The sequence below is a fragment of the Anopheles funestus genome, chromosome 2RL (assembly GCF_943734845.2).
Source record: "Anopheles funestus chromosome 2RL, idAnoFuneDA-416_04, whole genome shotgun sequence".
Taxonomy (NCBI): Eukaryota; Metazoa; Arthropoda; class Insecta; order Diptera; family Culicidae; genus Anopheles; species Anopheles funestus.
Window position 1 is genome coordinate 79,590,470 of NC_064598.1, and position 13,653 is coordinate 79,604,122.

Below are 13,653 nucleotides of genomic sequence, written 5' to 3' on the forward strand. Positions count from 1 at the left end.
AGTGGGGTTTCATCCTTTCCCTTAAATACCTAAAATACCCTCATTGTATGTTTTTGGGGTAATTTACCCGCGTTCATTTATTTTTCATTCTTTCCCCTCAAAAAAGCTTTCCACTTTCTCACTTTAAAAACAAAAACACGCACACAAATCTACGGCCACACCAAACCCGTTGTGGTGTGTGCTGGCGCGTCTCGATTTATGAGATCCATTTAAAATTCTTCTACTACCCTTGATGGTTTTTTTTTCTGTTGTCGCTTTGCACACAAACACGGTACACCCTTTTTCCCTGGCGATGGCATGGCTGACCCGGTACACAGCCCTACGGATAAGGTTTATGGACTAGCGATAGTAATTGCCGCATTTCTCGCATCCATATCCTGATGGTTGGTGGTGCTTGATCGAATCCGATTCCGCCACAGTGTGACGTGCAAGGTGTGTGTTTTGTTTTTTGTTTGTTTCATTTTCTATTTCATTCCATTGCACCACATCCTATCCGCATTCTTTACGCGCGAGCAAAACAGCTTTATATTGCGAGTTACATGTGCGTGAATGAAGCAAACTTTGATATTTTTTTTCTATTCAGTTTTTTCCCAAAGTCAGAGCGAAACAGGCGAGTCACAAGGAAATCGCGATAACCAAATGGAAAGCAACAAGGCTGCTAAATGGTGGAAAAGTTGGAGGGAAAGGAGAAAAGAAAAAAAGAAAAACAATATAATTTAAATCTTATCTTGCAAAAGGAAAAATGGCACCAAACGGCTCCATCGTACCACGCACCGCACGATAAAGCACCGCGTGCAACAACACACACACACACAACACCGGTACCACTCATTTTCCGTCTTTTTATTCCTCATTACTCTGCGACCATTTTCCGAAGGTATGGGTAGAGAAAACGACGCATTTCTCGAGGGCAGTAACATGGGAAGTAACAAAATCAACACCGACCGAGTCCTTCAAAGCCGTGCCGCAGTGTAGAAGCATACATGCGCACACGTACAAACACACACACACACTTCTGACTGGCTGATTAAAATGGTACCGAGTGTGCGATAAAAAATTGCTTTCCTTGCAATCCTTTTACAACACTTATCCACCCCGTGTGCGTTTCCCCCGTTCCCCAGACTGGCCTGGCGGATGGAACAACGGACCGAACGGCACACGACAAGTATAAGAAAGTTGGCATGCAAATTTCGCAAACAGCCCGCTAGCAATTATAATTAAACACATGATTATCACATGGAAAACACTCACCAAAAACCCCTTTTCCTGCTTTTCTCACTTTCCTGCCGGGAAAACAAAAGATCCCCCACACACGCTCGCGTATGATTATGACGATTAACGTCGGAAAAAAACCCCACACACACATACAAAACGGAAAATGGGGTAAGCGGGAAAATCGCGAGTGATTCGACAGGACCTTAATTCACTTTTTATAGCCATTGATATCGGTGCTTATCCTTACTGCACTGTGGTGAGTGGAGAAAGAGTGGAAAGCTTTCCCTGCGGCAAAGAAATGCTTCTTTTTTTGGTTGTTTGTTTATTTTTGCATTTTCTTTTCTTGTTGCTTGTCGCATTGCTTTTGGGTGTGCAAGATGAAGGGAAGCAACAAAAAAAAAACGGCAAAACAAAAGTGCCCAAAGTGCCAATGGCAATGTGGCAAGCGATTGCTATCACATCGGAGTACGAAGGGGGGGAAAAGGGAATTTTGTGCTTCCCCCAAGAAACAGGGCGGGGAAAATTCTTATCAACCCCCTGCACGCGATCGGGTGAAAAATCACGAACGAGGAAATAACGCACCAGTTGTATCGCTTTGTGGCCGTGGTACAGGTTTTATGTTTGTAAATAATTTTAATCCATTTCTTTAACGTAAACGCTGTGCCAAAAAAGGGGGTTAAGCTGGTGTGCAGAATAACTCTCACACATTCACACACACACCTTGGGTGCGTATATGCTTTTGAGAGGTAGAAAATGTAAAATATTGTTTATCACGTGATGACCCGCTTCGGTTACTTTAGCTTCATATAGTTCCATTGCGCCACACCAACGGGTGCTAATGGAGTACAACCGGTTCGGTTGTTCGGCGATACAGCACAAAAACGTTCTAGAGCCGTCGTTATCGGTACTGTGCGCGTACATTAGCATTCTTACTAACTGTCACCCAACAGCGAGTACACTTATTATCGCGAGGTTTTTCAAAACCCGATAAGCAAACGGAGCAAAAACCCATCTGCATTTTGTATGCCAAGTAACAGAATGAAGTCATTTTCATTTTTTTTTCTTGAAATAGAAATTAAAGTACTCCGCGTGCTCATGACTAACAGCTCTCGTATGGTTTATTCGGAACGATAAGCTTATTTGTTGCTTCAAAATTGTTTCATCGCTTTTTGCTCGTTTTTAGCTTAATGTGTGAGGTTTTTGAAGCGTAAGTTGCAGGCATTGTCGTGGGGTTTAATTAATTTTCCTCTAAAGACACAGAACAAACCACTCTCATTATCGATTGGTTAATAGGAAATTAAATAAATTCTAACCAAAACAGTGCAAGAAAGGGACACCCTCAAATGGGGATGAAGGCGGGACAGTGTTTTAACTCCTGGTAACGGTTCCATTCCATTCCACCGAACGACATCCGATAAGATAGCATCGGCCAAACCCACTTAGCCTATTTAAAGCGCACGAATTACACCCGATAGGGAAGCTTTAGCGAAATTTTCTTATCCGTTTACATCCCATCCCATGCTGGGGATAGGGGTGAAAGATAACGACCGAGCTCGCTGTTCGTTATCGGCCGCTATCAAAGCGGATGGGCTGTGAGATAACGCTTCCGAATGGAATTGAATTATACTCAAGGCCCTAGAAAAGCGAGCCTCTGCTGATTAAAAGCCACCGATTACCGGGAGAGATGGTTCGTGTGGATGTCGTCGAAGTACTGCGATGCACGGCACCGGTTAGGAATGGCTGATGTTTTGTTTTCAATCCATAAACAAAACGCTTTGCAGGCATTTTAATCCTTTTTTAGAAGCTTCTATTTGTACGACATTTAAGGATTTTGCAAAACAAAAATATATTCATTCAGTGTGCAAAATTTATTGAAAGGAAATAATATTGAAACCGGTTTTTTTGGTTTACACACAGGAGAATTGTTCACTTGTATATCTATATTTGGTTGATTTATTTTGTAAAAAAAATAATAGCCCTAACGCTGTTCGTTCGGTCGTACGTGAAACATAAATTTTTATTTATCATCAAGCGTCAAACGTTGGAAGGGAACAAAGCCTGCGTGAAAACATAATAGTGACAATTTAGTTATAAAAATACACTCTGTACCCATCGTGAATCGTAGTTCGTCGGGGATAGGGATAAAATATGTACCGAACTCGCTGCACACAAAAAAAAACGATGAAACACACAAAAACAGTACCACGCTAATAAGTGTGGTCCGTGTGGAAAGGGGTTTTTTTACCAAATTTGTGCATTTGGTTGGGAGAATGTTTTTTGTGTGCTTTAGTCCCAATAAAACACTCTCCCAAAAAGGGGCCCAACAGCCATAACTCAAGTGCCAGAAAAAAAATCGAACCACCCGGTCAGCTGAGGCACGTTTAACACACCGAAAACTATTGCGGATTAATGAAAATAAAACCGTGACAACTGGAATCGATGCTACCGGGCCCGATTGAACGGTGGTAGAAGCGACCATAAACCAACAAAAGGCGCATAAATACCACCCGGTAACGTAAATAAACAACAACAAAAAAAGAAGGTAAATAAATATCTAAATTGCGAAACAATAAACCGACACTAAAAACACTACACACCCTGTAGGAACAGGGCAGTTGCTCTCCGGTTTGAAGCAAAAGCCCTATAAAAAACACAAAAGGATACTGGTTGAACAATAGTGGAGACACAACGTTCGAGTGATGTTTTTATACCTCGTCGTTTTCCCTTGACTTTACTTACCCATGCCTGTTGCCATAATTGCGTAGCATTCGATAGTCATGCCGAGCTGCATTCGGGTGTCGAACGAATTGTTTACTGTTGTCCAGGTTTCCCTCAACCGTGTCCCAACCCCACCGGATAGGTTCGGAGTGGTGGAAACCAAATGCGAAGAGTTGCAACCCGAATTGGGCAAATATTTCACATCTCTCAAATGGTTGCAGCAGGAGCGGGATTTGATTTTTTATAAGGATTTTTATTTGATTTCACAACATCGAAAGCATTGGTAGCAGTTTCCTTTTTTTCTTCTTCTGGACTCCACCGTTGTTGGGATGTTGGAGTTTCTCCACCTTTTGTTGGAAATGAAGTTTTTTGTTCTACTACTTTTTTTTCATCACTTCTAAAGCCCCAACAAGGATACGCGGTACAGGAGAAAAAGGAGTTTTGGGATGTGATGATTTTTCTCTTCCGTTTGTCTGATGTTTTCGCACGTTCGATTGTTGATGTTGAGTGCGCGAAGCTTAACCGGCGTATCACAAATATTGGCACACGTGCACGCCCACACCGAAGATGTATTTTTATTGAACAATTTTTATTTTCATTTTGTATCAATTCAAACATATACCAAACGGGCACACGAAACGGCACATTCCACTGCGTGCTATTTATTTAACACTGCATCAAATACACTTTTTGGTAAACACAATTTCACTGTGTGCAGCACTTTCCTTCACTTTGCGATCAATTACTACCATAATCACTAGCGCTAGGTGCTATAAACAAAAGCATAAATTATTGTAATGTTTTCAAATGACTTTAATCGAATTTTAAACGTCATAACGACGTGAACTACCGTTGTGAGCGCTCTTCTCTTATTCTCACTATTGCAGCTCGTTCAACTCACTCAGTCAGAAAGATCATAGTGAGAAATTGTACAAGTGAGAAGTTACATTTTCAGATTATTCTATGATAATTCTTAATGATAATTCTTAAATCATTTGGGTGAGTTTTCCATACTTATTTTTTAAATACAAACTTTAAAGAAACAACCATCCATTAAAGATTTAAGTAACTAACTTCTAAAATAAATTGTACAATAAAAAATGAAGTGTTTATGAAACAAATGGCCGGCAAAATTAAATCAACGGTAACACAGCAACGAATACCATCCGGTTCAATTTTAAACCGCGTCTGGTTAACATCCAGTATGGTCAACCGTACTGTACAATGTTCGCTTAGTGCGCATTCATCTCCACATTCGCTACAGCATTATTCACAATTGCTGCCTCTGTCCGCCCCGCCACTCCGAAAGGGGTGCAGAGCACGTAAAATACAATTTACTTGCCGATACGTACAATATTAATGCCGGCCCGATACCGGTCGTCCCACAGAGCAATAGATTGCTGTGCGATAAGCCACAGAGCCAAGAGACCACAAGCGCATACACACAAACACACACAGCTGACAAGCAGAGCCGCCAGAGCACGGTCCGACCAACCATCCCAAAACACGCCGCGCGGTGAAGTTGAGTGAGTGTGCAGTGAGGAACGCCGCTTGCTCACGCCGTCACGTTCTGCTCACTACGAGGTGAGCGAGACGGGTGCGAGCGGTATAGTGAGCTAACCGTGAGCCTGTGTCGATTGTTATCGGGTTTGGATCGATTTTCTGTCACCTTCCGCATAACGTACACCCACCTTCGCGAGCGCACACACATACATATCGTTTCTTCCAAACAAATATCACACAACGATGAGGGCGAGAAAACGGTGGCGATTCGCGCGATGGTTGGGGTTTTTTGGGATGCTATAACGCTATCTCACCATGGCCATATTCGCATGTGCGACGTCTGATTTCGTCGTCCCGATAGCATTCGTGTGTTTACCGGGGTTTTGTATGCGTGTTTTGTATGTTTACCGTACACACCCACAACAACTGAAGCTGACCAACAAACATACTGATGCGATAATCACCGCTGCCGCCAAGCATAACGAATTCGGACACTTTTTTTCTTAATAAGAATACTTTTTGGGATCGCTTTTTAATTCACATCGCTTTGCAACACTTGGACACGACTTTAAACAAAAGAATATGACAAAATGAAAGCAAAAAAACACTCAAACACATCGCTCACTATTCACTTTATCAGCAGCGACACATCACACCGGTGACATGCAGGTAGATCGTATGATAACGCTCATCACAGCAGTGCTCACCAAACGCAAAAGGTAAAACAATCACGCTAAATACACACACACACAGTCGCGCGCGTTAAAGTTGCATCAAACAACCTTCCCAAAAGCACATGGATCATGACCGTCGAGAATGGAACAAAAATCGCGCTCCTCGTCAAGGTGCAGGTGCGGCTCTCTGGGAGAGTGAAACGTAACTGAAAAACGCACGCTTTCCAACAAAACGGCCATGCTGCGGCTGATGGCAACTTTCGTACGCGCACATACATTCGATGTAAACAGAGAAAAAGAGAGAGAGAGAACGAGAGAGTGAACGTGAACGGACGATAACCAAGCGTGAGCAACATCAGCTGCTTACGCTCACCATTCTCGTTCGGTGAATTTTATGAATAGAAGGATAACATTCCGGATAACTAGATGTGTGAGTCAGAGCATGTGTGCAAGCGAGTGAGCTGATCGGTGTGGAAAAGAGAGAAAAGCGATTGCTGGTGTACGAAATAAAACTAAGCAACGGGAGAGGCGATATCAAAGGATACAAAGCAAAACCAAAAAAAATAAACAGGAAACACACGGAAAGGATTTTCTCACCCTTTTCTCACCACCAGCAAATGATAAAGGTCAGCGAGGCAGCAGATGTGTGCAAGTGATAAGGGTGATCACACGAACCTGGCGAAACCGGCACGTGTCCGGTGACAAAGTTGCACTTTTACGTATAGGGTTCGCCGCTTCCCCTCGCGATTCCACGGTGAGATCTTTCCCGACGGCCGACTCTAATGACGAGTGATGGAATATCAGTGGGGTGCTCACGGTTCTGGTGCGCATCTTTCGTACGTGTCCACACAAACTAGGACGTCATGATCTAGTACCATCCTTGCTAATCCCTAATGGTTCGGTTGTGAAAAAGGATATCACGAAAGTGACTTTTCTAGCGAGAGATTAAATCAAAACGAAACGAATTTGAAGGGTGCATCACATTAGCAGGGAATTAACTTTATTTTTCAAATCCAATCAGAGAAGGTCGGGTCCCTACACCGCGCCATGGTTTTTGTTGGTTGTTTCTACCGTGTCGTGTCGTATCTACACACGGTATGTGACCATTATTAGATCAGTCGTTGTTGATAAGGGCTTTTGCTTATCTTTCGGCAGCACAATGCTGTTTATAAATAGTTTGATAAACACTGCAAAAATAAACCGGAAGCATGTTTATAACGGGTTCCCAGAGGAGGGATTGGCATTAGTTTCAGTGCCTTTCCTCCAGAAAGAGCAATTTTCCGTCGAAAAATACTTTCAGCAAAACATCTTGTAAATGAGGCATTTGTAGTCAATTTTTGTCTTCTGTTTTTTTTCAAATATCCCGACAATGAATGAGCAATGGTCCCTTTAATGGTTAATCTTCTCCTAAGTGGATCTTTATGACTCATGCTAGAAAGAATTGAAGAAAGAGCATAAAAAAGCAACATCAAAACAAAAACACAGACATCAAACATCATCTGTCCGTGTGGGTATTATCCCCTAAAATATGACATTCCAACGGCTCGAGCTGGCTTTTTGATAACAAAACCGAGCGAGAGAGTGAAAGACAAACGAATCAAATCATCTTCTGCTCGAAAGGTTTTTGCTTATCGATCGTGTACATTTGTCTCCAGCGGTGGCCGTCCAAGGATATTGGAACATTGTTGCCGAAACCGAGACCCAACCGGCGGGAACTTACTGGAATGTATTGTCGTATTCTTTGAGTGAGTGGTTTTTTGTTTCGTTTCGCCGCTTGTCTTCTTCCTTATCTAATGTCTGGCGACGAACGCTTGTGACCCACAGCCGCCGCCACCGTCTCCATCGTCGGTAAGATAACGCAATGCTGGCACTGGCTTAGAACGGCTATAGCAGGACATACACATTAATGTTTAGAATCAGCTCGGAACAGAAACTGAACGTTCGGAAGGAACGGAAAGAAAACAAACGAAACGCACTCACACAGCCACAACAGCACGGAAAGGAGTACGGGCGGTTTAAGTGTGTTATCTGTGTTTTTCGAATGAAGGAATTGTTTTTTTCTCTTCTGTCTTTTCTTTTACTGTCCGTCTCTTGTCCGTCCTTGTGGAAGAGAAAACGCACCAGAAACCAAGGGTCGGTTCTGTGTTGGGAACGAAGAAATCTTCCCCGCACAAAAGGCGCGAAGATGGATGGAACGAGGGAATGGAGGAAATTGAAAGATTACTTAACACACTGCAGGAGGCGGCTGAGAGTGAGCATTTTGTCTTCGCCACTTTACATCGCTTTACCCCGAACGCGTTAGAACGAGATGGTGGAGGAATAAGGAATTGGATGGAATGGTTTTTGGATAAGGGAAAATAGCGTCGATCGCGCGCTGCTGATAAGCGCCTACATCCAGCACACCCACACACACACACATACGCGCGCGCTCAAGCACAGTCTTGCATTGTGCAGGTATACGCACACCTGCTGCGAGAATGAAAAGCATAGACGCAAATAACGGGAGAGTGATCTGCCGAGGATGAGGAGCATGAGAAGCAAGTGAGAAATGACGACCGTTTCGAAGTGAGAAGGCGGACGACGCGAGCTGACTGATAACGATCAAGGTTAGCCATGAGAGAGCTGAATAAGAGGGGTAAAAAAAACTCGTTACCAACGACCGATACAAAGCGGAATAGTGTACAGACACACATACAAACTGAGATAAACTGTGAAGCTGATGCTGCTGCTGCTGCTGCTGGCCATCGAAGCGGCACAACCGAGCACAACGGATCTGGCAGAAAACAGTCGGGTATGAGTAAGGGTAGTTCTGCCCCTTCGCTTTGCCCTTCTTCGCTTGACGCCCGTCTGCTAAATCTTCATTTCCCATCCGTATGTGCGGTGCCTGGTTACCGAAAACAAAACAGCGAGTGCGCGGCAAAGCGGAGCGAGAGACCCGGACCGAAAGACCGATCCGAGAGTGCTGATTAGATTTTATTTATCGATAAAATTTTTATACGCCCGGCCGCGCGGAGGAAATGGACTGAGATAGCCGGGACGCGATAAGCGGAATGCGCCCGCGTTTCTACCCTCAAGTTCTGGTTTTTGGCTTTTGTTGGTTGCCTTTGTTGTGAAGGGGAGGCGGGCGGGTTGGGGGGAGGGGGAGGGTTTTTGGTGGGTGGCATGCACGATGGTTGAGCGGACGATAGTTATTTCCTTCGCTTCCAACCCTGCACAGGATCGAGGTGGTGGGATGTGAGGAATGTTGGAGTTGGAGCAGTGCGATAAAAGAGCTGATGAACACATATATTCGCCTGCAAGACGTGCGCAGACGAGCTCTCGCTGATGATGGTGTTTCGTCTACGGAGAGATGCCAACATATCGGAGGGTACCATAGAGTTTGACATTGGGATGTGTTTTGCAATTGTTTCCCGATGATTCAACAACACTTTTTAAGGGATTTATTGCAATATAAAACTTGCAATCGTTTTATAATATAATTCCCACTAATTATGGCAACCAGGTTATTTCATCGTCCAGCGACTCATGTTTGACACATCTCATTAGTGTATACATTTGTTTATTTTATGGCATCGCTTGACAGCTTATTAAACACTTACACGAACTCAATAATGAAAAACAAATCTGTCCCAGTGGTTTTTGCTTGCCATACGGACACATCATGCGCACATGTATTTAGCAGCGAATTAATATCGGTTTCCCTTCCGCTGATCAGCATGCTAACGTGTTTGGGTTTCACCGTGAGATACGTTTAATGAGACGAACGCGTTAGTGCGTGTGAAAGGAACGGTGGCCGGTTGACAGAACGGGACGGAATTGTGTCGACCGGCTCGACAGAATCGTGTCGCAAGATCTGATCTCGGTGGAGGTATTTTTTTATTACTATTTTCCACTGTATTGTTGAGCCTCGAACCCGTCGCAGTATCGATTCCAATCTCGTCTGCGCTTGTTCCGAGTGTTGCGAGCTAGGGGTGGCCCCCTGACAACCTTTTCGAGACGGATTGGGGTTGGGTGCCCGGTCGGTGGATTCGAATGATCGTAAAATCCGATTGTCATATCTCGATACTAAACGATGATGGACGGACGATGGAGCGCAATAGCGCGTGTGGCGGCTGCGATGGAAAATCATTGTCCGTTTCCTCGGCATCCCGCGCTATCCCGCGTCCGTTGATCGTTCACATCGATCGTGAAGTTGTTTTCGATCTGCGGATGAAGATGATGACGGTTCAGTTGACGACGGCGATCGGATGAGTGTGTGATGCATATAAAGCGATTAAGGAAAGAAGACAACAAACAACAAAAAAAACGCACGGCAGGTTTCACGATCGTTTGCAACGATATCTAGTCGATCGGAGGGAATGAAACGTTACGGAACGTTCGGAAGCAAACGTTGGTTTGAAACGTTGAACAACATTATACTATCGCAAAGTGGAACTTTAAAATGTGTAAGTTTTTATAGGTTTACGATAAATTTTAAGCAATTAAAGAAATTTTTGACATTTTATTGTGAAAGCTGTCAACAACAGATCATGTCGGCCATTTCTGGCTTACTAAACTTATTTTATCACGCAGCCGGATGGTAAGTCTGAACGTGATTTGATAACAAAAGTGTAAATAACTGGTAAAGTGAGTACAAGACAAGATTTATTACAACAAAATAGTTCCCGATCAACATTAAATAACGCAACAACAAAAGAGGAGCATCAATTATTAATAAACTAAACAACTAGAGTAGCGAACAAATCAGAAAACTAATTCTGTCTGCCTTTCTTTTCCCTGTTTCTCATTCTACATTCCTTCCGTCAGTTTCTTTAGAGCGCACGTGTTAGCCTTGGCAAATTGTTGACGGCCGGCACGTAGCCCCCCCGAGAGTGATTTTAATGGTGTCGGGAAGATTGACGGTGACGATTCACTTCGGTCCGCCGTCTTTCTGTGTGTGTAAGCATCACCAGTGTGAAACATGATAAAGTCAAATGGTGAAAGCAAAAGAGAAGAACAGTACGAACGGCTGAGTGAGAAACAGAAACAGACGGGTGCGTGTGTTGATCGTGTGTGCGCGCGTGCGCGTCTGCTCATCACAATTCAGCAACCTCAAAAAATCATCATGCTGTTGGCGCGCTAAGTTTAAAAAAAAAATGGAAAATTGCAAACCAAAACGGGTTTTTTGGGATGGTGTTATGTTGTTTTTATAAAGGAAAAAGAAACAAAACAAAACTCAAGTTGCATTTCCTTCACGGCGCGATTATCGAATGAACAGCTTGGTGAAGAGGGAGAGAGAAACAGGGTGGTACTTTAGGGGTGGTTATAACAAGAGGAAAAAAGCACCCGTTGGCACCCTTAATTAATGAGAAGCGGCATTGCTGCACGCGTGTGTGAATTTTGACTCGCTCGTCACAACCACGCTCCGTTAACGTGTTAATGATAGGCAACCGTGTGGAGAAACTTTAATTCAAAAGAAATATTAATTAAAATAAAGGTCTGTCTATCAAATTTGGCATTTTAAAAATATGTCCTTTTAAGGAGCAAAACTTGATAAAAATTGTTATTTTTTTAACTGAGATTCTTAAAACATTTTTTTTAATTTTTTTTTAAATCACAGCAAAATGTTGTTCAAACTAACACACCCACATTCGTTGCAAAATTCCAGAACCAGAGGGTGAAATCGCTCGATAAAATCAACGGACCGGTGCAATTCTTCGTGCCAGTTTGAAAAGCACGAAACCAACGACGAATCAACCCCTGCTTACTTCTACCTGTTCGTTATCGAAACCGTTCAATATCGTATTTCAACTCAACCCAAGCCACAGCGAAGGATACGAACGGAGTTGACCTTTCCAGGGAATGGGGTGAGTTTTTGCAACGGAAGGAGAATCTTTTTCATTCATTTTTGTCTGCCTTTTTTTCTGTAGGATAAAAGCCTGTCTGCAGTGTGCACCGAAAAATCAGACGAATGGAGCGACGAAAGATCGCGATAAGAACGTCCGTTGTGCTCCCCAAAAACTGAGTCCCTTACGTTGTGGCATCCCGAAAGATAATCGAATCCTTGTGCTCACCGAGTTCTTCGGTTTCTCGTTTTTCTCATCGGTCCTAGGTAACCGATAATTGACGCACGGCAAATGGACGCCCGGCGCTGATAGGGAGATTTGTTCGTTATCGTACGATGGAGGAAAGCAAGGATGAGTGAAGAAACGGTTGGCATGGTGGGACGATCGATCGGTCCGGTCTTTATCAAGCTTGTCCGATCGACCATAAAAGCTATTCGTGGGGTCATGTTGATGCTTTTCGGATGGGTCGTCCGAGTTTTGAGGAAACTCGAGGTACTCCGGAAGATGATTTTGGGAAGAATCGCCCCACACAAAAAGGAACAGAAAATTGCATTTCTGGTAGGTGGCCAAAATGCAATACACAATCAGTGCATGACGCACCTGTGTGTAGTGGCAGACTATCATAAGCCATCAATCAGAAGCCACGGGGTAGAATCGCACACACACTACCAACATTCATTCCACGCATCATTCAATCGTACAGCTCACACCCAACACATGCAAACCACTACGTTGTCCTTCGTTCGTTTTTAGTGCTCCAAAGTAGGAAAGAGAAGGCAAAAGGCATAGTGGTAGGATATCATTTGTTTTGGCTAGGGCAACTCTCGCTTCCGTCAATGCTTTTCTCGTGCCGTGGCATGTCTGGATAGTCTGGAAAACCCGACCCAGGAATCGACGAGGAAGCCCGACGAGGAATGTGGATCGAAAGATCGAAAGCGACCGATAAGCCAAGGCAAAAAGAGGTTCTTATCTCGCTTTCGAGCTCACCCATTCGTCTCGTTCTCGCTTCTTCCGACGGGCGATACCGGGGACACTGTGGAAAAGTTCGTCCTTCGCTACGAGTTTTGTTTGTTGCGAGACGACGCCACCACGAACCATTACGTTGACGCTGTGTACGTCCCCTATCTCCACACCGACTGACCTGGATTCTGATTGATGGAAACTGATAACGATATTATTATATTTTACAACGTAGATACCGGAACGGACTGGTTGTCCCGTCCGGTGGTGTGGAGTCACCGCGTACGAGTGCCGGAGTGCCGCTGATTACCGCTACAAATGGCGATGGCGAATCGGCGATAGAGAAATGCGCCCCGGTCCCATAGACGGAGCCAACCTGTGCTGGAACTTTGCGATCAGTGCTGTTTGATAAGAACTCTTCCCACTGCTTCGATCTCAACCCAGAGGTCCTTGTTGCTGGCATGCACAAACGATAGGACAGAATGTGAACCGCCGTGACCGTGATGGGATTTCGCTGCATCGAATCGTCCTCGAGTCGTCCAACACGAACAGCCACCACCTGCACAGAGGGACAGAGAGACACAGCGTTGCGTTTGCTTATCGCACCGTTGGAAAACTCTTCCGTCTGGGAAATGTCCTGTCGTGCGAGGACTCGTGGCAGCACTCACGGAACAGTAATGGCAAAACGACGATGGCGACGTCCTTTGATAAGATCAAAATTCATGCAACAAACGAACGATTCATCCTCGCCTGCCCGA

At 44.2% G+C, this 13,653-nt stretch overlaps 1 protein-coding gene across 10 annotated transcripts in view; it reads right to left on the bottom strand.

Moving 5' to 3' along the window:
- LOC125762658 (zinc finger protein ush) overlaps positions 1 to 13,653 on the bottom strand; it is a 146,978-nt gene that overhangs the window by 70,095 nt on the left and 63,230 nt on the right. For 2 of the 10 annotated variants that reach the window (XM_049425029.1, XM_049425021.1), the window contains exons 1-2: positions 5,854 to 7,651; positions 3,955 to 4,703 (exon numbers count right to left, since the gene is read on the bottom strand). The exons of 1 other annotated variant lie outside the window; for it this stretch is intronic. In XM_049425029.1, the coding sequence (XP_049280986.1) occupies positions 3,955 to 4,006 (52 nt within the window). In that variant the 5' untranslated portion in view covers positions 4,007 to 4,703; positions 5,854 to 7,651. Of the gene's footprint in view, positions 1 to 3,954; positions 4,704 to 5,602; positions 5,820 to 5,853; positions 7,656 to 13,653 lie in introns of those variants that run through there. 7 more of the 10 variants (XM_049425028.1, XM_049425026.1, XM_049425025.1 and 4 more) reach the window with 7 other exon arrangements.